The following is a 25,000-nucleotide window of genomic DNA, read 5'->3' on the forward strand; positions in this document are numbered from 1 at the left end:
GAGAAGAGAGAGAGAGAGAGAAGAGGAAGAGAGAGAGAGAGAGAGAGAGAGAGGAGAGAGAGAGAGAGAGAGAGAGAGAGGAGGGTGACAGGAAGAGAAGGATATGGATTATTAAGTCTCCTGATTGTTGTATGAAAGTTAATGTCACTGTGCAGTTTGGACTCTGGTGAGATTCACTGTAGCAGCAGAACTAAAATGGAGAAGCAGAAGGAAACACAGACATGAGGATCTCTGGGATAAGAGACGACCCACCACACCACCATCAACAAACCTGAGTGAACGTGTGAATGTGAGGAGACGACAGCATCCAAATATCCCAGTTCACCAAACACTCTATATCCATAATCCCTCCAGATCTGCTCCTTTACCTCACAAACACCTACTGACTAAACACTCCACTAAATAAATATGTGTTCAGCCTCGACTTGAACACTGAGACTGTGTCTGAGTCCCGAACACTGATTGGAAGGTTGTTCCATAACTGTGGGGTTTATAAGAGAAACATCTGCCCCCTGCTGGAGTCTTCATTATTTGAGGTACCAACAAATAGCCTGCACCTTTTGATCTAAGTAGGCGTGGAGGATCATACTGGTACAGAAGTTCACTCAGATACTGCAGCGTGAGACCGTTAAGTGCTTTATACGTCAGTAGTAGTATTTTATAATCAGTGTGAGATGTTATTGGGAGCAGTGTAGATGATTAAAACAGGGCTGATGTGATCATATGTTCTAAATCTAGTGAGGACTCTTGCTGCTGCATTCTGAACTAACTGAAGCTTATTTCTGCACTTACTCCAACACCCAGACAGTAAAGCGTTACAGTAGTCTAATCTAGATGTTACAAAAGCATCAACTAGTTTTTCTGCATCCTGTAACGACATCATATTTCTAATTTTAGCAATATTTCTAAGGTGAAAGAAGGAGATCCTGGTGATATTATTCACGTGAGACTCAAAGGAAAGACTCGGGTCAATAATCACACCGAGGTCTTTGACTGCTGTACACACTGAGACAGAAACACCATCTAGAGATGCTACAGAATCAGAAAGTTTACTTCTAGCTGCATGTGGTCCTAGTAAAAGTACTTCCGTCTTATCTGAGTTGAGCAGAAGAAAGTTATTAAGCAAGAAACTAAATCTTCATAATGTTAAAATAAACGAGTGTGTTACATAGAAACAAAAAGAACATGTCCGTGTCTCTCAGAAACCATAAAGATGAAGAATTCACGGCAGGTTCATGTTTACTGTAATGATCTGGTGTAAGATTACAGAAATATGAAGTTCTGACATTTGACCTGATCAGCAGAGAAGAACAGCATTCATCTGTTAACATCAGCATAATGATTATTAGCAGGAGGAAAAGTTTCATTTCACACGTCTGTTCTTCATGAATCAGAACATTTCAGCTGCTTCTGCATTGTTCATCTTCAGTAGTCACGAGTACAGGAAGTGATGTGTGCAGTGATGTGACACTCATTAAAGAAAATCTGATATCGTGTGTGTTTCTGTACTGAAATGTCTAGTTATTGATCCCAAAATCTGTATGGAACCAGAACCTGGAACCTTCTGGTCAGGATTCAAGGAACCAATCAGCAGATAGAAACGAGTTTATCACTATAACAACAAATCAATCAATCAAGCTGTTACCATGGTAACCATCAAACACAGGAAAGAGGTTAAAATAAGTCACTCTGAAAGAAAAAAAGAAAAATTAATATCATAACTATTAATCAATCAACTGTGGAGAAACACATGTATAATAATGAAGTATAAAGAATCTATAAAGAGCTACACATGGGTGTGTATTTGTGCAGTCAGTGTGAAGATGTGATGATCTGCTGAAGCATGTTATTAAATCCTGAAGTAACCTGGAGCAGAGTGAAGTAAAGGATGTGATCAGTCACAGTTGTTGTTATGGAACATCTACATCTGAATATGAATGATTAAAATCCCAAACTGCTGGATATGTGGGACATGTTCTAACCCTTCCCCATCTCTGCTGTATCCTGGTGAAGAGGTTTGAGGTGAGACTCCAGTCCTGGTGAGATTACGGTCCTTTATTCTGAGAGAAAAAGAGCATCAACACAAACACAATAAAGTGAATATTATTCAGGAACACACTTTAGTGTCTCCAGGTTACAGTGTGGATCCTCCAGTAGATCACAGAGCAGCTTCTCTCGCCTGGTTCTCCTGGATTATTACCGTTCAGATCCAGTTATTTTTAACTGTGATGAGAACTTTCACCTCAGAGCTGAAGCCAGAGCAACACAACCTTCATCTGTAATAGTGCAGTAACCCATCCTGCAAGAAAAAAACCTTCTTACACTTACACACTCAGTACCGAACACATCAACTACACAAAACCACAGCCACAGCCGCAATACAGCTAAAGTTTCTCACAGAGCAGAAATCAGAGGACAGGACACCACATCAGGACAGTTACTGGATCAGGGACATCTTTCTGCATGCCACAATCCCTCAGCTTACCAACACGCAATTCAAGAAACAATGGACAATAATCACAGACATATAAACATAAATAAAGGCCAGGCAGAGGATGTACTTTCTACTCCAATCAAGGAAATCTAGTGGAAGTCTGGTCTGCCACAGGAGCTCATTGAAGCTCATACAAGCACCCCCCAAACAGTGTCTAGACACGCCCAGTGAGGTTTTCTCTGAAGACCCCATGGGGTCCATTTTCAAGAAAAAATCTGTGTGACTGTGTAATCTATGCGCCCCTAGAGGTCACACATGGTTACAGTGTTCTGGAAGTGTGTGTCACGTCCTTCCCACTCTCTAGCGCCATCTATCAGTCAATAATAAAATATAAATGTAATGTATATTACACAATAGATTATTATACTATTTACTTATAAATGTATATATAAATACATTTAAATACAGTGGAACCCGGTTATGTCGAGGGCTTAGGGGACGCCAAAAAGCGTAGAGATAACCGGTGATGGAGATAAACGAAAACCAATATGGTATTACCAAATAACCAATATATTAACGTGCTTGAAATTTCTTTATGTACATGGTGTGCGTTATTAAATGAGAATGTACATGCACGTGTTTTTGGAGGGTTTTTTACACAACAGCGTTGCCACGATTTGTTTGATTGGTCATGCGGATGGAGAAAACCTGTAATGCGGATAAGGAGCCGGAAGCAGAAGTAAACGCAAACAGAGTTTATTGAGACTCAGGAGAGAATCCACCAGTACTTGTAGCGTAACAGTAATATCCAGTGCTGCGCTCCGGGAGCGCCGTCCACCAAGTTCTGTGAAAGCAGACACAGTTGGTGTAGAGAATCCACGGATCCGCGCTATGGAAAGCGCAGCGCTGGGCATCAACGGATAAACGTGGTGCAGACAGCGTGAAGATGGAAAACAGCAGGATCGGGGAATCCGGGAGCGAGAGAATGCGGAGTACGAGAAGAAGGGTACGTAGCGGGATACGTATACGCGATTACACAGACCGCCATGAACCAACACATACGATCATGCACAAACAATAACGGACCGCGAGTGTGTGGAGGGGAGGGGCTTAAATAGGAGATGGGATGAGTAAATGAGAGTCAGGTGTGTGTGATCAGCAGGACTGGGAGGAGCTCCGTGCGGGAGAAGAAGCAGGGTGCTTCGGGGAATGCCGCCGCCAAAGGGGGCGTGGCAGGGGGATTCCTGACATAACCGACTTTAAGTGGCAAATTTGCACCCCCTTGTGCTCGAAAATATTAGGGTTCGGCGACATAAAAAAATCGACATAACCGATTAAAATATGCTAAGACAAAGCGAGAATTTGGCGGTTCCACTTCAAAAACGTCGACTTAATAGGGTTGGCGAGTTCACCGAGGTCCAGATAAGTGGGTTCAACTGTACTTTTACTGTTGATGCACCAGAATGAAACTTCAAGATACACTGAGCCACAAATGATGTTATTACTAAGCAAATTATTTTTGTTAGATTACATGAAAATGCTTTAAATAATTTGAATATAATAGATCTGTTAAAACTGAAGCCCTTAATGTAATTTATTGTAGATCTGTCTCTATTCAAACACTCAGTATTAATGGCAATAGGAAATTAATCAAAAAGAGGTCGGCCAACTCCAGGTCTTTTAATCCTAATTTCACATGGGCTGTTGGACATGAGAAATCTACATTCATTAATTGTCAATTTAGGTTCAAAAATACTTTAATGTGATTTTATAATTTACTATAATTTTATTAAATCATGATAATTAAATGATAATACACATTTTTCACTTTCTGGCTGAGCCTTTCTGCGATAAAAAAAAACAGAGTTCACAAAGAGTTTACTTTCAACAGATCACTAATAAACTTCCAAAAAAATGTTGAACAAACCACCAGGTCCTGATAATATACAGTCGTTGTACCTAAAATTGGCAGCTGCTATTTTAACTCTACTTAAGTCTCTTTTTGATATTTCACCACAGTATATACAAATGGTCTCAAGTCCCCCACTTACGATGAAAATTTGCTACGACGACTCCATTGTAAGTAAAAAATATTGTAAGTTGAAGATGGTACTATGACTGACAACCTTTTCGGCTTCATGCTGATTATAATAAAAATGTTCTGCACTAAACTGATGGCTTTCCTCTTCTTTTTTTCACTACCAGCACTAGACATGCTTGGGCATTTGGAAGACATGCTTTTATCACTTAAATTGCTGTTTGAAACCGTTTAAAACAGATAGAAATACACACTGAGAAAACTTTACTCCCTGGAGCGCTAGCGATAGCGGGGCATCTCACAGGGGAGAGATTCCCTCATCCCAGCTGCGTGTCCCGTGTAATTGCTGAACACTTAGATAACAGAGCTACTCATTATACCCTCATATCTGACAGTCTCTGGCCAGTAGTGATGCCATGATGTAGCTTTGGCATGACCTAATGGAGAAAGAGAGAATGGGGCCAGATACAGATCTCTTTATAAAGCTATAGAGGTGAGTAGTACAGATATAATCCAATCTGGATCCACATTTTAAAACTCTACTGATCCAGCATTAAGATGTTAGTGCTGCTTATGAAGTAGAGGGACAATGATTTGCTAACAACATGGCTGAAGCCTCTGTAAGGTGCACACAGGTGGACTACATTCCATGCAAAAGAGATTGGAGACTGTAAGGTGTTGATGGAGGACAGTGTAGCTAGACAGCATCGGATGGTGGTCTGTAGGATGGTTTTGGAGGTGAAGAAGAAGAGGAGGAGAGTGAGGACTGAAAGAAGAATAAGATGGTAGAAACTGAAGGAGGAAGCCTGTAGTGTGAGGTTCAGGGAAGAGGTCAGACAGGAGCTCAGTGGTGGTGTAGAGGTGCTTGATGATTGTTTCTTTAAACAGATAACTCCAGAGGTAATTTAACTGTTTTAAAAATAATTAACTCTTCCATTAGCACTGGTTATGTACCAAAATCCTTCAAACTGGCAGTTATACACCCCCTTATTAAGAAACCTGACCTTGACCCATGTCAGTTGTCCAACTACAGACCAATATCAAACCTCCCCTTTATATCCAAAATTTTAGAAAAGGTTGTAGCACAGCAGTTCTGCTCACATCTACTGAGGAAGAACATTTTTGAAATGTATCAGTCAGGATTTCGGCCTCATCATAGCACAGAGACGGCACTAGTTAAGATGGTAAATGACCTGTTATTAGCCTCTGATCAGGGTTTTGTCTCCTTACTTGTTTTGCTCGACCTTAGTGCAGCTTTTTACACCATTGATCACACTATACTGCTTGCTAGACTTGAGAACGTTGTAGGAATAAAGGGAACAGCTCTCTCTTGGCTCAGGTCTTATTTGACTGATCGCTATCAGTTTGTTGATGTAAATGGTGAGTTCTCCACACTCTATGAGGTAAAGTTTGGTGTTCCTCAAGGATCTGTCTTAGGCCCACTGCTTTTCTCTTTATATATGCTGCCTCTTGGTGAAATTATTCATAAACATGGGATTCGCTTCCATTGGTATGCTGATGATACACAGCTGTATATTTCAGCAAAGCCAGATGAGCGAGATCAGCTTAACAATGTTGAGAAGTGTGTGAAGGACATTAGACAGTGGATGCTTAATAACTTTCTTCTGCTCAACTCAGATAAGACGGAAGTACTTTTACTAGGACCACATGCAGCTAGAAATAAACTTTCCGATTACGTAGCATCTCTGGATGGTGTTTCTGTCTAAATGTGTACAGCAGTCAAAGACCTTGGTGTGATTATTGACCCGAGTCTTTCCTTTGAGTCTCACGTGAATAATATCACCAGGATCGCCTTCTTTCACCTTAGAAATATTAGAAATATGATGATGTTACAGGATGCAGAAAAACTAGTAGATGCTTTTGTAACATCTAGATTAGACAACTGTAACGCTTTACTGTCTGGGTGTTGGAGTAAGTGCAGAAATAAGCTTCAGTTAGTCCAGAATGCAGCAACAAGAGTCCTCACTAGATCTAGGAAATATGACCACATCACTCCTGTTTTAATCAGTCTACACTGCTCCCAATTACATCTCACACTGTTTATAAAATACTACTACTGACGTATAAAGCACTTAACGGTCTCGCACCGCAGTATCTTAATGAACTTCTGTACCAGTATGATCCTCCATGCCTACTTAGATCAAAAGGTGCTGGCTATCTGTTGGTTACTCAAATAATGAAGACTACAGCAGGGGGCAGATCTTTCTCTTATAAACCCCACAGTTATGGAACAACCTTCCAACCAGTGTTCGGGACTCAGACACAGTCTCAGTGTTCAAGTCGAGGTTGAAAACGTATTTATTTAATCAAGCCTTTAATCGGTAGATTTTTTTCTTAGGTAAAGGCTCAGATCTGGAGGGATCATGGATATGGAGTGTTTGGTGAACTGGGATATTTGGATGCTGTCGTCCCCTCACATTCACACGTTTACTCAGGTTTGTTGACGGTGGTGTGGTGGGTCGTCTCTTATCCCAGAAACCCCTAATGTCTGTGTTACCTTCTGGTTCTCCCTTTTAGTTATGCTGCCATAGCGAGTCTTGCCGGAGTCCAAACTGCACAGTGACATTAACTTTCATACACCAATAGAGACACTTAATAATCCATATCCTTCTCTTCCCGTCACCCTCTCTCTCTCTCTATCTCTCTCTTTTTCTCTCTTTCTCTCTCTCGGTCGAGTTAAACATGCTCCTGAGGCTCCAGTGACCACTGTTCCTGCCCCTCTCCCCTCCGTGGACCTTCACACTTCTGTGCAGCTTGGGACGGTTTCTCATCAACACCTTGGGTGGTTCCATGTAATCCCGGAGTAGAACGGGTGCTTTGAGGATGGATTGGACTGTAGTTGGTGTCGGCGGTCTGACTCGGGAGTGCAGTTTGCTTCTGATCGCCATCACTGTACCCCGCAACATTGTATATCTGCTTCAAATGGACATTTGGTGCAACCCAGATGAGGATGGGTTCCCTCTTGAGTCTGGTTCCTCTCAAGGTTTCTTCCTTATGCCATCTCGGGGAGTTTTTCCTTGCCACCGTTGCTCATCAGGGACAAACTTACTTACAAAGAACATATTCACGTTTATCACCACATTATCTGTGTAAAGCTGCTTTGAGACAATGTTCATTGTTAAAAGCGCTATACAAATAAAAATGAATTTAATTGAATTGAATTGATTGTGGAACTACTGCAGAAGTGATAAAGGAGACAGATAGAAAGGTTCTTGGTGTGAGATCTGGAAATAGAAAGGAAGATAAAGAGACGTGGTGGTGGAATGAAGAAGTGCAGGAGAGCAGAAGGAGAAAGAGGTTGGAGTAACAGAAGTGGGATCGACAGAGTGATAATAAAAAAGTAGGCAGGAGAACAAGGAGATGCAGCAGCAGGTGAAGAGGGATGTGGTGAAAGCCAAGGAAAAGGCATATGAGGAGCTGTAGGAGAAGTTGGACACTGAGGAAGGAGAAAAGGATTTGTAGCGATTGGCCAGGCAGAGGAACTGAGCTGGGAAGGATGTGCTGCAAGTTAGAGCAATAAAGGATGGAGATGGAAATGTGTTGACTAGTGACCAGATCGTATAACAGGATATTAGAAGGTGAGAAGATGCCTGAGGAATGGAGAAGGAGTGTGCTGGTACTGATCTTTAAGAATAAGGGAGATGTGCAGACCTGCAGTAACTACAGGGGAATAAAGTTGATCAATCACACCATGAAGTTATGGGAAAGAGTAGTGGAAGCCAGGCTGAGAGAAGAGGTGACCATCTGTGAGCAGCAGTATGGTTTCATGCCGAGGAAGAGCACCACAGACGCATTATTTGCTTTGAGAATGTTGATGGAGAAGTATAGAGAAGGTCAGAAGGAGTTGCATTATGTATTTGTGGATTTAGAGAAAGGGTACGACAGGGTGGAGAGAGGAGTTGTGGTATTGTATGAGGAAGTCTGGTGTGTCAGAGAAGTATGTGAGGGTGGTGCAGGACATGTATGAGGACAGTGTGACAGCAGTGAAGTGTGCAGTAGGAACGACAGACTGGTTCAAGGTGGAGGTGGGACTGCATCAAGGATCAGCTCTAAACTCTTTGCTGTTTGCAGTGGTGATGGAAAGGTTGAAGGACGAGGTCAGACAGGAGTCTCCCTGGACTATGATGTTTGTGGATGATATTGTGATTTGTGGTGAGAGTAGGGAGCAGGTGGAGAAGATCCTGGAGAGGTGGAGGTACACGCTGGAGAGAAGGAGAATGAAAGTCAGTAGGAGTAAGACAGAGTACATGTGTGTGAATGAGAGGGAGGGCAGTGGAGGGGTGCGGTTACAGGGAGAAGAGGTGGAGAAGGTGGAGGAGTTCAGGTACCTGGGGTCAACAGTGCAGAGTAATGGAGAGTGTGTTAGAGAAGTGAAGAAAGAGTGCAGGCAGGGTGGAGTGGGTGGAGAAGAGTGATAGCAGGAGTGATTTGTGATAGAAGAGTATCTGTGAGAGTGAAAGGAAAGTTTATAGGACTGTAGTGAGACCTGAGATGTTGTATGGATTAGAGACAGTGGCATTGAGTAAAAGACAGGAGGTGGAGCTGGAGGTAGCAGAGCTGAAGATGTTGAGATGTTCGTTGGAAGTGACGACAATGGACAGGATTGAAAATGAGTTTATTAGAGGGACAGCGCATGTAGGACGTTTTGGAGACAAGGTGAGGAGGTGAGATTGAGATGGTTTGGACATGTGCAGAGGAGGGACATGGGGTATATCAGTAGGAGAATGCTGAGGATGGAGACACCAGGAAGGAGGAAAAGAGGAAGACCAAGGAGGAGGTTCATGGATGTGGAGAGGGAAGACATGCAGGTAGTTGGGTTGAAAGAGGCAGATGTAGAGGACAGGGGGGGTGGAGACGGATGATCCGAAAGAAGAAGAAGACATGGTGTTGAAGTATGAAAAAGAAGCCACGTTGATTCATTAGAATTATTGACTGCTTGCACAAGTTGGAAGTGATAGCTCAGTGGTTAAGGTGTTGGTTTATTGATCAGCAGGTCCCGACAAGGTTGGGGGTTAAAGTCAAGGTTTTTTATTTCTTTTTTGAAATCTAAAAGTGTGTCTACTTTGTGACATTAAACTGTAAATCTATTTGTTAATTAAAGACACCTGTTTAAAAATTGCTTTATTTCTTTGTCTTTTTTTAAACACTTGTTTGGTCCACACAAGGTTGTGGGTTCAAGGTTCTCGTTCATTGGTGAGCAGTGGAACCAAAGAATCCTCTTTATTGAACATGGACTCTGGACAGTCTTCTACATCTGACAAACATGACAGTGGAGAATCATCTTCACCTGTTAATTGAAAAGTGAAGGTCATGATGCTGACGAAGAAAACGGATGGTGGAAGCAGTTCACAGTTGCTGGCTTGAATGAGGAGACAAGCCCTTACAAAACACCATCTTTAGCACTGAAGCTTGGGCACAACCTCAAGAAGATGGCAAGAAAAAAAATGCATCAGTATCTTGACAGACAGAGTGACGAGACCCAAACAAAACTAAAGATCCAAGTAACAAGCACTGGGCAGAAGATGCAAAAGTGACACTCTGTCAGGTGATTGTGTTTAATGGTAGAATGGAAGGAGAGGTATCCAAGCTGTCCTTTACACTGAGGGACACCTCACTGACTCATCCAGATGTAGCGTTCGCTCTGACAAACCTTGAAAAGAAGTGTGTAAGAACTTCCAGAGAATTGTCCCCATATCACTCCTGATATGGTGACCTCACTGGAGTTACTTGTAAAGACTCACCATAACTGTGATGTGCCTGATGAAAACGTGTTCATGTTTGGACGACCACCAGCACTGGTTCACTTGAGATGATCAGACATTATTCATCAGATTGCTTGAAGCTGTGGAGCAGAACACCCTGAAGCGTTCTCCTCCACTAGACTGAGAAAGCACATGGCTACTATGTCCAAGGTCCTTAATTTGAAAGACAATGAAATGGATGACCTTGCTGACCTTTTAGGACACAACATCAGGGTGCATCAGCAGTACTCCAGGCTACCTGAAGGTACATTACAGCTGGTGAAAATAAGTAAAGTTCTTCTAGCCATGGAGAGAGGACAACTATCTCAATTCAAAAGAAGGAATCTAGATGAGATCCAGACTGATCCACAAGGTAAAACAAGCCTGAGTAAATAAAGATGTTTTAAAAATCTCAAATTCCATGTTCTGGTTAACAGGAACACCACCGTTGGTTGTAGATTATTTGATGGATGTAGCAGTTGAAAAAATATTTTTCCACTTTAATCATTTTCTCTGTGGTTGCTGTGTTTAATGAAGAGAGTGCTGATGGACAGTGAAGGATCAGACTCTAAAAACGAGAAAGAAAACGATGCTTCACCTCCACCCTCAAATTCTGCAGGTATGTAGTCAGCTAATGTAGGAATTATGGGAAAGTTAAAGGAGAAATGTTATGATATCTTATGAGTCACTTTTAGCACAATTACTAATTACTTTTATTTTATTCAGAATCTTCACAAAACCCACAGAGAAAGTGGTCTACAGAGGAGATCCAGGCTGTGGAAAACACTCTAATGGACTACATCAGTTCTGGTGAGGTTCCTGGTAAAGGCCAGTGCATGGAGTGCATTGAAAAATCCCCAGCAGCACTTTAAGGGCACGGATGGGAGAAGTTGGGAGAAGTTGGGAAGCAGTCAAATGTTATGTAAAAAATCACTAATTGATACCATGAAGCGAAAAATGTAAAAGTGAAAAGCCTTTAATGGTTTTTTCATATGTTTGTAAAGGCAACGTGTTCAGAAACATTTTAGTTCAAGTTGCTGACAAATAAATGTTAAAGAGAATTAAAATGTCACAGATTGTTGTTTTTGTGGAATTGCCCAAATGTCCAAACTTTTCAGGTGTGTTGTGCATCAAATATCTTCTACTTCTACCTAATATTTATATAGAGATATTATAGAGCAATATATCTTGCAACATGCATGTGATTAAGCGTGTTGCAAGATATATTGCTCTATAATATCTCTATATAAATATTAGGTAGAAGTAGAAGATATTTAAATAGATTTAATTACAACCATGATGGTGTAAATGAACATGAACATTTCCCGCTTGTCATATAACATGAGTGCTGTAGATACCAAAATGTGGAACTTTTCAGACTCTCAGAATTGAAGAGAATTGAATGTGTTAAACAGGAAGTGAGGTAAGGCTTTTTTACTGTTTATTTTCTTAGAAATTGTCTATTTAAATACAAGAGATGATGAGAAATAGTGAAAAGCAAAATAAAAAATAAATACATAAATAAAAACAGTTAAATTCTCCCTTTTAAACAACACTATATTTGTGGTCTGAACTTAATCTTCATCTTTGTTAATGTTATACACTGTTATAATTGCATATAAATTGGATGATCTGCAGATAATTTATAACAGTGCCACCTAGAGGTGGTTGGTGGTAAGACAAAATAGGGACGTCCCCACCAGAATAGAAAAACTGGACTAAACTTGTGTTCCAAAAGAGACGTCTGACTTAAAATTGTGGCCTTAATGTATTTAGATATTGGTGTCCCCACGAGTAAGTGTGTGTGTGTGTGTGTGTGTGTGTGTGTGTGTGTGTGTGTGTATATATATATATATATATATATATATATATATACACACACACACAGCAGAAAGCAGCTTCATTCCTGAATCCTGCAGGTTATTGTTACTCAGGTTCAGTTCTCTCAGTCTGGAGGAGCTTGAGGTGAGAACTGAGATCTACAGCTTTCCTCTGTCAGATGACACCAACACAACCTGGAAGAGAAATAATGAAATATCAGAAAACTGATCTCAATAATGTACTATAATGCATTTTATTACAGAAAATAACCAATAACTCTGTAGCACCAGTTCATTACATGACAATACAAATCAGACTTTAATCAGACTTTAATCAGACTTTACAGTGAGGTATATACAGAAATTCATATAAAGTTCATACAGAAACAGTAAAACCGTTGATGTGATGTCTGTAGTTACACTCCAATCATCCGGAGACCTCTATATTCTGATATACTCTGATGTTCAAGTGTTTATTGTGGATGTGAATACAGGTGGAAGGATCCTTTTGTGTTGTGACTGTAGTTTACATGTACAGGTGTAGAATGTAGTATACAGTGAATTTGTTTGTTATTATACTACTGCACTTCCATTGTTCGCCAGTAGGGGGAACCGCGTGTGACTAGAGCTGATGGACTGCAGGTGTTTCAGTATTTGTGCTGAACTTTCACAGAAATAAATCCCACCACTCTTTTTACACATGCAGCCCTGTGTGAGTAATTTAGTGCATACTGTGATATGTTTTAGAAGAAGAAGAAGAGCAGCCTGATCTTCACCTGTACTACTGTAGTTTACATGCTGCAGGAAAAACCCTTCTACGGGTATCTCCAGTAGATGGAATAGAGGAAATAGTGAATAGCTCTATTGGACCATCACTGCGTTGAATATAAATCTTATTACTGTGATGAATATGTTTCAACTGATATCGATTCCCAACTAATACGTTGAGGAGCTTTACATTTCTGAGCTCTTGTCATCATGGAACAGATGTTTCTAATTATTGTCCTGCATCAAGCAAAAAAACACACCTACTTCATCTTACTGCAAAACACCTACTGCATCTCACTGCAACACACCTACTGCATCTTACTGCAACACACCTACTGCATCTTACTGCAACACAACCTGCTGCATCTTACTGCAACACACCTACTGCATCTTACTGCAACACACACCTACTGCATCTTACTGCAACACACACCTACTGCATCTTACTGCAACAAACACCTACTGCATCTTACTGCAACACACACCTGCTGCATCTTACTGCAACACACCTACTGCATCTTACTGCAACACACCTACTGCATCTTACTGCAACACACACCTACTGCATCTTAACTGCAACACACCTACTGCATCTACTGCAACACACCTACTGCATCTACTGCAACACACTGCTGCATCTTACTGCAACACACCTGCTGCATCCTACTGCAATACACCTACTGCATCTTACTGCAACACACACCTACTGCATCTTGCTGCAACACACACTTACAGCATTGTACTGCAACACACACCTACTGCATCTTAACTGCAACACACCTACTGCATCTTACTGCAACACACCTACTGTATCTTACTGCAACACACCTACTGCATCTTACTGCAACACACACCTACTGCATCTTACTGCAACACACCGACTGCATCTTACTGCAACACACCTACTGCATCTTACTGCAACACACACTTGCTGCATCTTACTGCAACACACACCGCTGCATCTTACTGCAACACACCTACTGCATCTTACTGCAACGCACACCTACTGCATCTTACAGCAATGCACACCTACTGCATCTTACTGCAACACACCTACTGCATCTTACTGCAAAACACCTGCTGCATCTTACTGCAACACACCTACTGCATCTTACTGCAAAACACCTGCTGCATCTTACTGCAAAACACCTACTGCATCTCACTGCAACACACCTACTGCATCTTACTGAAACACACCTACTGCATCTTACTGCAACACACACTTGCTGCATCTTACTGCAACACACACTTGCTGCATCTTACTGCAACACACATCTGCTGCATCTTACTGCAACACACATCGGCTGCATCTTACTGCAACATACACCTACTGCATCTTACAGCAACACACAACTACTGCATCTTACTGCAAAACACCTACTGCATCTCACTGCAACACACCTACTGCATCTCACTGCAACACACCTACTGCATCTTACTGCAACACACACCTACTGCATCTTACTGCAACACACACCTACTGCATCTTACTGCAACACACACTTGCTGCATCTTACTGCAACACACCTGCTGCATCTTACTGCAACACACATCTGCTGCATCTTACTGCAACACACCTACTGCATCTTACTGCAACACACCTACTGCATCTTACTGCAACACACACTTGCTGCATCTTACTGCAACACACCTGCTGCATCCTACTGCAATACACCTACTGCATCTTACTGCAATACACACCTACTGCATCTTGCTGCAACACACACTTACAGCATTGTACTGCAACACACACCTACTGCATCTTAACTGCAACACACCTACTGCATCTTACTGCAACACACCTACTGTATCTTACTGCAACACACCTACTGCATCTTACTGCAACACACACCTACTGCATCTTACTGCAACACACCGACTGCATCTTACTGCAAAACACCTACTGCATCTTACTGCAACACACACTTGCTGCATCTTACTGCAACACACATCTGCTGCATCTTACTGCAACACACATCTGCTGCATCTTACTGCAACACACACCTACTGCATCTTACAGCAACACACACCTACTGCATCTCACTGCAACACACCTACTGCATCTTACTGCAAAACACCTACTGCATCTCACTGCAACACACCTACTGCATCTTACTGCAACACACACCTACTGCATCTTACTGCAACACACCTGCTGCATCTTACTGCAACACACACCTACTGCATCTTACAGCAACGCACACCTACTGCATCTTACTGCAAAACACCTGCTGCATCTTACTGCAAAACACCTGCTGCATCTTACTGCAACACACCTACTGAATCTAACTGCAACACACCTGCATCTTTCTGCAACACACCTACTTCATCTTACTGCAACACACCTACTGCATCTACCTGCAACACACCCACTGCTTCTTTCTGCAACACACCTACTGCATCTTACTGCAACACACACCTAGTGCATCTTACTGCAACACACACCTACTTCATCTTACTGCAACACACCTACTGCATCTTACTGCAACACACCTACTGCATCTTACTGCAACACACCTACTGCATCTTACTGCAACACACCTACTGCATCTTACTGCAAAACACCTACTGCATCTTACTGCTACACCTACTGCATCTTACTGCAAAACACCTGCTGCATCTTACTGCAACACACCTGCTGCATCTTACTGCAAAACACCTGCTGCATCTTACTGCAAAACACCTACTGCATCTTACTGCAACACACACCTACTGCATCTTACTGCAACACACACTTGCTGCATCTTACTGCAACACACTTGCTGCATCTTACTGCAACACACCTACTGCATCTTACTGCAACACACATCTGCTGCATCTTACAGCAACGCACACCTACTGCATCTTACTGCAAAACACCTGCTGCATCTTACTGCAAAACACCTACTGCATCTTACTGCAACACACACCTACTGCATCTAACTGCAACACACACCTACTGCATCTAACTGCAACACACCTGCATCTTACTGCAACACACCTACTTCATCTTACTGCAACACACCTACTGCATCTACCTGCAACACACCCACTGCTTCTTTCTGCAACACACCTACTGCATCTTACTGCAACACACACCTGCTGCATCTTACTGCAACACACACCTACTTCATCTTACTGCAACACACCTACTGCATCTTACTGCAACACACCTACTGCATCTTACTGCAACACACCTACTGCATCTTACTGCAAAACACCTGCTGCATCTTACTGCAAAACACCTGCTGCATCTTACTGCAACACACCTACTGCATCTAACTGCAACACACCTACTGCATCTTTCTGCAACACACCTACTTCATCTTACTGCAACACACTACTGCATCTACCTGCAACACACCACTGCATCTTTCTGCAACACACCTACTGCATCTTACTGCAACACACACCTAGTGCATCTTACTGCAACACACACCTACTTCATCTTACTGCAACACACCTACTGCATCTTACTGCAACACACACCTGCATCTAACTGCAACACACCTACTGCATCTTACTGCAACACACCTACTGCATCTTGCTGCAACACACACTACTGCATCTACTGCAACACACCTACTGCATCTTTCTGCAACACACACCTACTGCATCTACTGCAACACACACCTACTGCATCTTACTGCAACACACCTACTGCATCTTACTGCAACACACCTACTGCATCTTACTGCAACACACCTACTGCATCTTTTTGCAACACACCTACTGCATCTTACTGCAACACACCTGCTGCATCTTACTGCAAAACACCTGCTGCATCTTACTGCAAAACACCTACTGCATCTTACTGCAACACACCTACTGCATCTTACTGCAACACACCTACTGCATCTCACTGCAACACACCTACTGCATCTTACTGCAACACACCTACTGCATCTTACTGCAACACCTACTGCATCTTACTGCAACACACACCTACTGCATCTTACAGCAACACACCTACTGCATCTAACTGCAACACACACTTGCTGCATCTTACTGCAACACACCTGCTGCATCTTACTGCAACACACTGCTGCATCTTGCAACACACCTACTGCATCTTACTGCAACACACACCTACTGCATCTTACTGCAACACACACCTACTGCATCTTACTGCAAAACACCTGCTGCATCTTACTGCAAAACACCTGCTGCATCTTACTGCAACACACCTACTGCATCTTACTGCAACACACACCTACTGCATCTAACTGCAACACACCTACTGCATCTTTCTGCAACACACCTACTTCATCTTACTGCAACACACACCTACTGCATCTACCTGCAACACACCTACTGCATCTTTCTGCAACACACCTACTGCATCTTACTGCAACACACCTACTGCATCTTTCTGCAACACACCTACTTCATCTTTCTGCAACACACCTACTTCATCTTACTGCAACACACCTACTTCATCTTGCTGCAACACACACCTACTGCATCTTACTGCAAAACACCTGCTGCATCTTACTGCAAAACACCTGCTGCATCTTACTGCAACACACCTACTGCATCTTACTGCAACACACACCTACTGCATCTACCTGCAACACACCCACTGCATCTTTCTGCAACACACCTACTGCATCTTACTGCAACACACACCTAGTGCATCTTACTGCAACACACCTACTTCATCTTACTGCAACACACCTACTGCATCTTACTGCAACACACACCTACTGCATCTTACTGCAACACACCTGCTGCATCTTACTGCAACACACCTGCATCTTACTGCAACACACCTACTGCATCTTACTGCAACACACCTACTGCATCTTACTGCAACACACACTTGCTGCATCTTACTGCAACACACCTGCTGCATCTTTCTGCAACACACCTGCTGCATCTTACTGCAACACACCTACTGCATCTTACTGCAACACACACCTACTGCATCTTACAGCAACGCACACCTACTGCATCTTCTGCAACACACACCTACTGCATCTTACTGCAAAACACCTACTGCATCTACTGCAAAACACCTGCTGCATCTTACTGCAAAACACCTGCTGCATCTACTGCAACACACACCTACTGCATCTCTGCAACACACACCTACTGCATCTAACTGCAACACACCTACTGCATCTTTCTGCAACACACCTACTTCATCTTACTGCAACACACACCTACTGCATCTACCTGCAACACACCTACTGCATCTTTCTGCAACACACCTACTGCATCTTCTGCAACACACCTACTGCATCTTGCAACACACCTACTGCATCTTGCTGCAACACACACTACTGCATCTACCTGCAACACACCTACTGCATCTACCTGCAACACACCTGCTGCATCTTACTGCAACACACCTACTGCATCTTACTGCAACACACACCTACCATCTTACTGCAACACACCTACTGCATCTCACTGCAACACACACCTACTGCATCTTACTGCACACCTACTGCATCTTACTGCAACACACACCTACTGCATCTTACTGCAACACACCTACTGCATCTACCTGCAACACACCTGCTGCATCTTCTGCAACACACCTACTGCATCTTACTGCAACACCTACTGCATCTTACTGCAACACACCTACTGCATCTTACTGCAACACACCTACTGCATCTTACTGCAACACACCTACTTCATCCTGCTGCAACACACCTACTGCAACACACCTACCTGCATCTTACTGCAACACACTGCATCTTACTGCACACCTACTGCAACACACCTGCTGCATCTTACTGCAACACACCTACCGCATCTTACTGCAACACACACCTACTGCATCTTACTGCAACACACCTACCGCATCTTACTGCACACCTACTGCATCTTACTGCAACACACCTACTTCATCTACTGCAACACACACCTACTGCATCTTACTGCAACACACCTACTGCATCTTACTGCAACACACACCTACTGCATCTTACTGCAACACACCTACTGCATCTGCAACACACCTACCTGCATCTTACTGCAACACACCTACCTGCATCTTACTGCAACACACCTACTTCATCTTACTGCAACACACCTACTGCATCTGCAACACACCTACTGCATCTTACTGCAACACACCTACTGCATCTTACTGCAACACACACTACTGCATCTTACTGCAACACACACACCTACTGCATCTTACTGCAACACACACCTGCTGCATCTTGCTGCAACACACCTACTTCATCTTACTGCAACACACACCTACTGCATCTACCTGCAACACACCTACTGCATATTTCTGCAACACACCTACTGCATCTTACTGCAACACACACCTACTGCATCTACCTGCAACACACCTACCATCTTACTGCAACACACCTACTGCATCTTTCTGCAACACACCTACTTCATCTTACTGCAACACACCTACATCTTACTGCAACACACCTACTGCATCTTACTGCAACGCACACCTACTGCATCTTACTGCAACACACCTACTGCATCTTACTGCAACACACCTACTGCATCTTACTGCAACACACACCTACTTCATCCTACTGCAACACACACCTACATCTTACTGCAACGCACACCTACTGCATCTTACTGCACACACCTACTGCATCTTACCTGCAACACACCTACCGTCTTACTGCAACACACCTGCATCTTACTGCAACACACACCTACTTCATCTTGCTGCAACACACCTACTGCATCTACTGCAACACACCTGCTGCATCTTACTGCAACAGACCTACTGCATCTTGCTGCAACACACACCTACTGCATCTTACTGCAACACACACCTACTGCATCTACTGCAACACACCTACTGCATCTTACTGCAACACACCTACTGCATCTTGCTGCAACACACACCTACTTCATCTTGCTGCAACACACCTACTGCATCTTACTGCAACACACCTACTGCATCTTACTGCAACACACCTACTGCATCTTGCTGCAACACACCTACTGCATCTTGCAACACACCTGCTGCATCTTGCTGCAACACACACCTGCTGCATCTTACTGCAACACACCTACTGCATCCTACTGCAACTCACACCTACTGCATCTTACAGCAACGCACACCTACTGCATCTTACTGCAACACACACCTGCTGCATCTTACTGCAACACACACCTGCATCTTACTGCAAAACACCTGCTGCATCTTACTGCAACACCTACTGCATCTTACTGCAACACACCTGCATCTTACTGCAACACACCTACTGCATCTTACTGCAACACACACACCTACTGCATCTTACTGCAACACACACTTGCTGCATCTTACTGCAACACACACTTGCTGCATCTTACTGCAACACACCTGCTGCATCTTACTGCAACACACATCTGCTGCATCTTGCTGCAACACACCTACTGCATCTTACTGCAACACACCTACTGCATCTTGCAACACACCTACCGCATCTTACTGCAACGCACACCTACCGCATCTTACTGCAGCACACCTACTGCAACACCTACTGCATCTTACTGCAACACACCTACTGCATCTTACTGCAACACATCTACTGCATCTTACTGCAACACACACCTACTGCATCTTACTGCATCACACCTACTGCATCTTACTGCAACGCACACCTACTGCATCTTACTGCAACACCTACTGCATCTACCTGCAACACACCTGCATCTTGCAACACACCTGCTGCATCTTGCTGCAACGCACACCTACCGCATCTTACTGCACACACCTGCTGCATCTTACTGCAACACCTGCTGCATCTTACTGCAACACACCTACTGCATCTTACTGCAACACACACCTACTTCATCTTACTGCAACACACCTACTTCATCCTACTGCAACACACACCTACTGCATCTTACTGCAACACACCTACTGCATCTTATTGCAACACACCTACTGCATCTTACTGCAACACACCTACTGCATCTTACTGCAACACACACTTGCTGCATCTTACTGCAACACACACCTGCTGCATCTTACTGCAACACACACCTGCTGCAACTTACTGCAACACACCCACTGTAAGATTGTAAGATATAAACCTGTGCCTTCCATATATATTTATAAAAAAATACATCATTTTAATGACATATATAATTATTTATATAATTCATTCATACCACACTTTCTTTTCTTTTTAAATGAGCCGTCACGTGGCCTATGGAAGTACTTCCTGTTGACCCGAGTGATGACGCAGTAGCACTTCCGCCCTGCTGTTTGGACAGGCCGTGCGCGCGCCGCTGTGTGAGGAGTTCATGTGATTGTAGCGGAGTTCCGGAGGAACCTGATGGAGCTCTGAGGAGCAGGAGAAGGTAGTGGAGATCTCCCTCTCTCTGTACACCGCGAACACGGGGTCACTTTCACCCGGAACTTTAGGTTTTCTTTTTTTAATGGAAGCACGAGGAAACCCGGCCAGAGCCCGCGCGCGCTCCGGTTACCGCTTTATTATAACTATTTACAGGATTCAATTACTTTATTAAAACAAGGAGTGACTGTGTGTGAGACAGAGACAGTGTGTGTGTGTGTGTGTGTGTGTGTGTGTGTGTGTGTGTGTGTGTGTGTGAGTGTGTGTGAGAGAGAGAGAGTAAGAGTGTGTGTGTGTGAGCGGATGTAGAGGCTCTGCCACGCCACGTTACTGAGACACGCGCGCATGTGATGTGCTAATCGGCTAGTTCCAGCACGAGCACGCGCACTTACTCCACCCTGTGGTACATAACGGTTCTGGTTCCGGTTCCGCTCAGCTCTCTATAGTGTTTATTTGGACTTTGTATCGCGGTGGTCCTGATAAACTGCCCCTGACTGGTTAGCATTAGCTGCAGGAGTTGGAGCAGTTGAACTCGGTGGTTCGCGGCACCCCGAGCTGCAGCTGTTCGAACCGGTGTGTTGGAGCTTCATCTCCCGCTCTGACACGTACCCCGGGGTCGCACCGAGGCCTGGCCTGATCTTCACACACACACTCACAACTCTGCACTTCTGCTCAGAAGCTCATGAGATCGAATCCCAGCAGAAGCAGGCTGGAGCATGACTCCTAACTCTCACCTGCTCAGGTGTGTGAAGATCAGGGGTTCTAGAGAGAAGCTGTAAATGTGAAGCTGAAGATGGATTTGAGTTGTAATTAATATAAATCATTAGTTACTGTGGTTTAGGACTGAAGATGTGGAGATAAAGTGTGAATATCAGGAGCAGTATTTGTTGTTGTTGCTGTTGGAATTCTTGAAGCACAGGTTTGACGTGTTAAAACTCTAGTGTTATCGGAAACACTGGTGAAGGACACGCTCTCAGGACCACAACAAATGTCATCCAGGAAACAGACGAGGTTTGATCTTTCTGTGAGATGATTGGATTAGAGATTCAGTGGTTGAACATTGAAATCCAGGTTTAGTGCTGAAAAAGATATTTTGTGGGGGTGAAGTAATTTATAGTTTGTGTATTTAATCGTTGATTTTAAAAATGCATCAGATTTTTCCAAGAAAGTTGAAGAGCTGAAGATCTCAACAAGTGATATCTAAAACCACGAGCTCTCTGATCTTTAGCTTTTATTTCCTAATGGATCACCGTAACACAACACTGCAACACACACACACACACACACCCCAAGGAGCTTTCTGTGAACCACACATGGAATAACCTCGTGCTGTAGTATAGAACGAGCAGCAGTGTACCTGAGATTTATTTACCTAAAATTTAGAGAAATACGATTTCACAATAATCCCTCATTTGTCTACAGTTTCCTTTCACTGTACCTGAGATTCACAGGAGGTTTCTGAAGCAGGTTTTGAAATACTCAGACCATCTGATGGTTGGTTTGGATGGAAGTCTCACTGTGCATCTGTGTGTGTTTTCATTGTTCTGCCACAAGCGTGTGACTGTTTCACCACTAGACTCCTGAGTGAAGTGTGTTCTTTGCTGTTTAGATTTGTATTGAAATGTTTTGAAAAGAAACTGCTGGAGATTAGACTTGATGTTGATTAGAAGCCACTGTCCAGGTCTGAGGTGTGGATTAAACACCTTCATATCAGGTGAGAAATGTCCATCTCACAGTCCTGCTACTGTTCCCTGAACTCCTTGTGTGCTGTAATACAGAGAACGTGTGAAGGTTTCTTCTTTCCCTTTGCTCAGACTGTATCATGGTGTTGCGTCACAGGAAATGTTGAATACACTACACGATGATGACGCTGTTCTTCTCTGTGTTTGGCAGATGCGTGAAGCCAGTGTTTGTCTGGAAGACTGGAGAGATCCTCTAGTAAAAGTGAGCTAACCCCCACATGGCCTGCGAGTCGGCTTTCCCCGCCACCATGGACGAGCAGGCCCTCATGGGACTGAACCCCAACGCTGATGCCTGCTACAGGCAGAGGGTAAGACCTCCATCATCACCTAGAGCTCTGACCTCTAGATCTGATACCGAGTGTCTGCATTCTCATGTTACCTGTATCTTATTATCTACTCTAATATCAGCTGGAATCCAGGATATAGATATCAAGGGACCTGTGATGAGTCACAGCTGTGTGTGTATTCTATAAGTACTGAGGACCACCCCGATCTCCTGTCCCACATAAATTATTTGTCGTGTGTGTGTGTGTGTGTGTGTGTGTGTGTGTGTGTGTGTGTGTGTAAGTGTGTGTGTGTGTGTGTGTGTGTGTAAGACGCGTGTGTGTGTGTGTGTAAGACTTGTGTGTGTGTGTGTGTGTAAGACTTGTGTGTGTGTGTGTGTGTGTGTGTGTGTAAGACTTGTGTGTGTGTGTGTGTAAGACTTGTGTGTGTGTGTGTGACTTGTGTGTGTGTAAGACTGTGTGTGTGTGTGTGTGTAAGATGTGTGTGTGTGTGTGTGTGTGTGTGTAAGATGTGTGTGTAAGACTTGTGTGTGTGTAAGATGCGGTGTGTGTGTGTGTGTAAGATGCGTGTGTGTGTGTGTGTGTAAGATGCGTGTGTGTGTGTGTGTGTAAGACGCGTGTGTGTGTAAGACTGTGTGTGTGTAAGACGTGTGTGTGTGTGTGTGTGTGTAAGATGCGTGTGTGTGTGTGTGTGTGTGTGTGTAAGACGTGTGTGTGTGTGTGTAAGACGTGTGTGTGTGTGTGTGTGTGTGTGTGTGTGTGTGTGTTGTGTGTGTGTAAGATGTGTGTGTGTGTGTGTGTGTGTAAGTGTGTGTGTGTAAGTGTGTGTGTGTGTGTGTGTGTATGTGTGTGTGTGTGTGTGTGTAAGATGCGTGTGTGTGTGTGTGTAAGACGTGTGTGTGTGTGTGTGTGTGTGTGTAAGACTTGTGTGTGTGTGTGTAAGACGTGTGTGTGTGTGTGTGTGTGTGTGTGTGTGTGTGTGTGTAAGACGTGTGTGTGTGTGTAAGATGTGTGTGTGTGTGTGTGTGTGTGTGTGTGTGTGTGTGTGTAAGACTTGTGTGTGTGTGTGTGTGTGTGTAAGTGTGTGTGTGTGTGTGTGTGTGTGTAAGACGCGGTGTGTGTGTGTGTGTGGCGTGTGTGTGTGTGTGTTGTGTGTGTGTGTAGATGCGTGTGTGTGTGTAGATGCGTGTGTGTGTGTGTGTGTGTGTAAGTGTGTGTGTGTGTAAGATGCGTGTGTGTGTGTATGTGTAAAACGTGTGTGTGTGTGTAAGAGCGTGTGTGTGTGTAATGTGTGTGTGTGTGTGTGTAAAACGTGTGTGTGTGTGTAATGTGTGTGTGTGTGTGTGTAAGACGTGTGTGTGTGTGTGTAAGATGTGTGTGTGTGTGTAAGACGCGTGTGTGTGTGTGTGTAGATGCGTGTGTGTGTGTGTGTGTAAGATGCGGTGTGTGTGTGTGTGTGTGTGTGTAAAACGTGTGTGTGTGTGTGTGTGTAAGACGTGTGTGTGTGTGTGTGTGTGTAAGACGTGTGTGTGTGTAAGTGTGTGTGTGTGTGTAAGATGCGTGTGTGTGTAATGTGTGTGTGTAAGATGCGTGTGTGTGTGTGTGTGTGTGTGTGTGTGTGTGTGTGTAAAACGTGTGTGTGTGTGTGTAAGTGTGTGTGTGTGTTGTGTGTGTGTGTGTGTGTGTGTGTGTGTGTGTGTGTAAGCGTGTGTGTGTGTGTGTGTGTAAGATGTGTGTGTGTGTGTGTGTGTAAAACGTGTGTGTGTGTGTGTGTGTGTGTGTAAGATGTGTGTGTGTGTGTAAGAGTGTGTGTGTGTAAGGCGTGTGTGTGTGTGTGTGTGTGTGTGTGTGTGTGTGTGTGTGTAAAACGTGTGTGTGTGTGTGT

At 43.6% G+C, this 25,000-nt stretch overlaps 1 protein-coding gene and 1 long non-coding RNA gene across 3 annotated transcripts in view; one reads left to right on the forward strand and one right to left on the reverse strand.

Annotated features, from left to right (window-relative positions):
* Positions 1-11,658: 11,658 nt before the first annotated feature.
* On the reverse strand, positions 11,659-21,018 carry LOC124392488. The gene is made up of 2 exons (XR_006927164.1): positions 20,905-21,018; positions 11,659-12,249 (listed from the first exon to the last, which is right to left on the reverse strand). It is a non-coding gene; the product is annotated as an uncharacterized LOC124392488 (long non-coding RNA).
* The window catches only part of xpot (exportin, tRNA (nuclear export receptor for tRNAs)), a 24,543-nt gene continuing 20,496 nt past the window's right edge, over positions 20,954-25,000 (forward strand). For both annotated transcript variants that reach the window (XM_046859574.1, XM_046859575.1), the window contains exons 1-2: positions 20,954-21,096; positions 22,983-23,139. In XM_046859574.1, coding sequence (XP_046715530.1) covers positions 23,050-23,139 — 90 coding nt within the window. In that variant the 5' untranslated portion in view covers positions 20,954-21,096; positions 22,983-23,049. The remainder of the gene's footprint in view (positions 21,097-22,982; positions 23,140-25,000) is intronic.

This window comes from Silurus meridionalis, chromosome 10, assembly GCF_014805685.1.
Source record: "Silurus meridionalis isolate SWU-2019-XX chromosome 10, ASM1480568v1, whole genome shotgun sequence".
Classification (NCBI taxonomy): Eukaryota; Metazoa; Chordata; class Actinopteri; order Siluriformes; family Siluridae; genus Silurus; species Silurus meridionalis.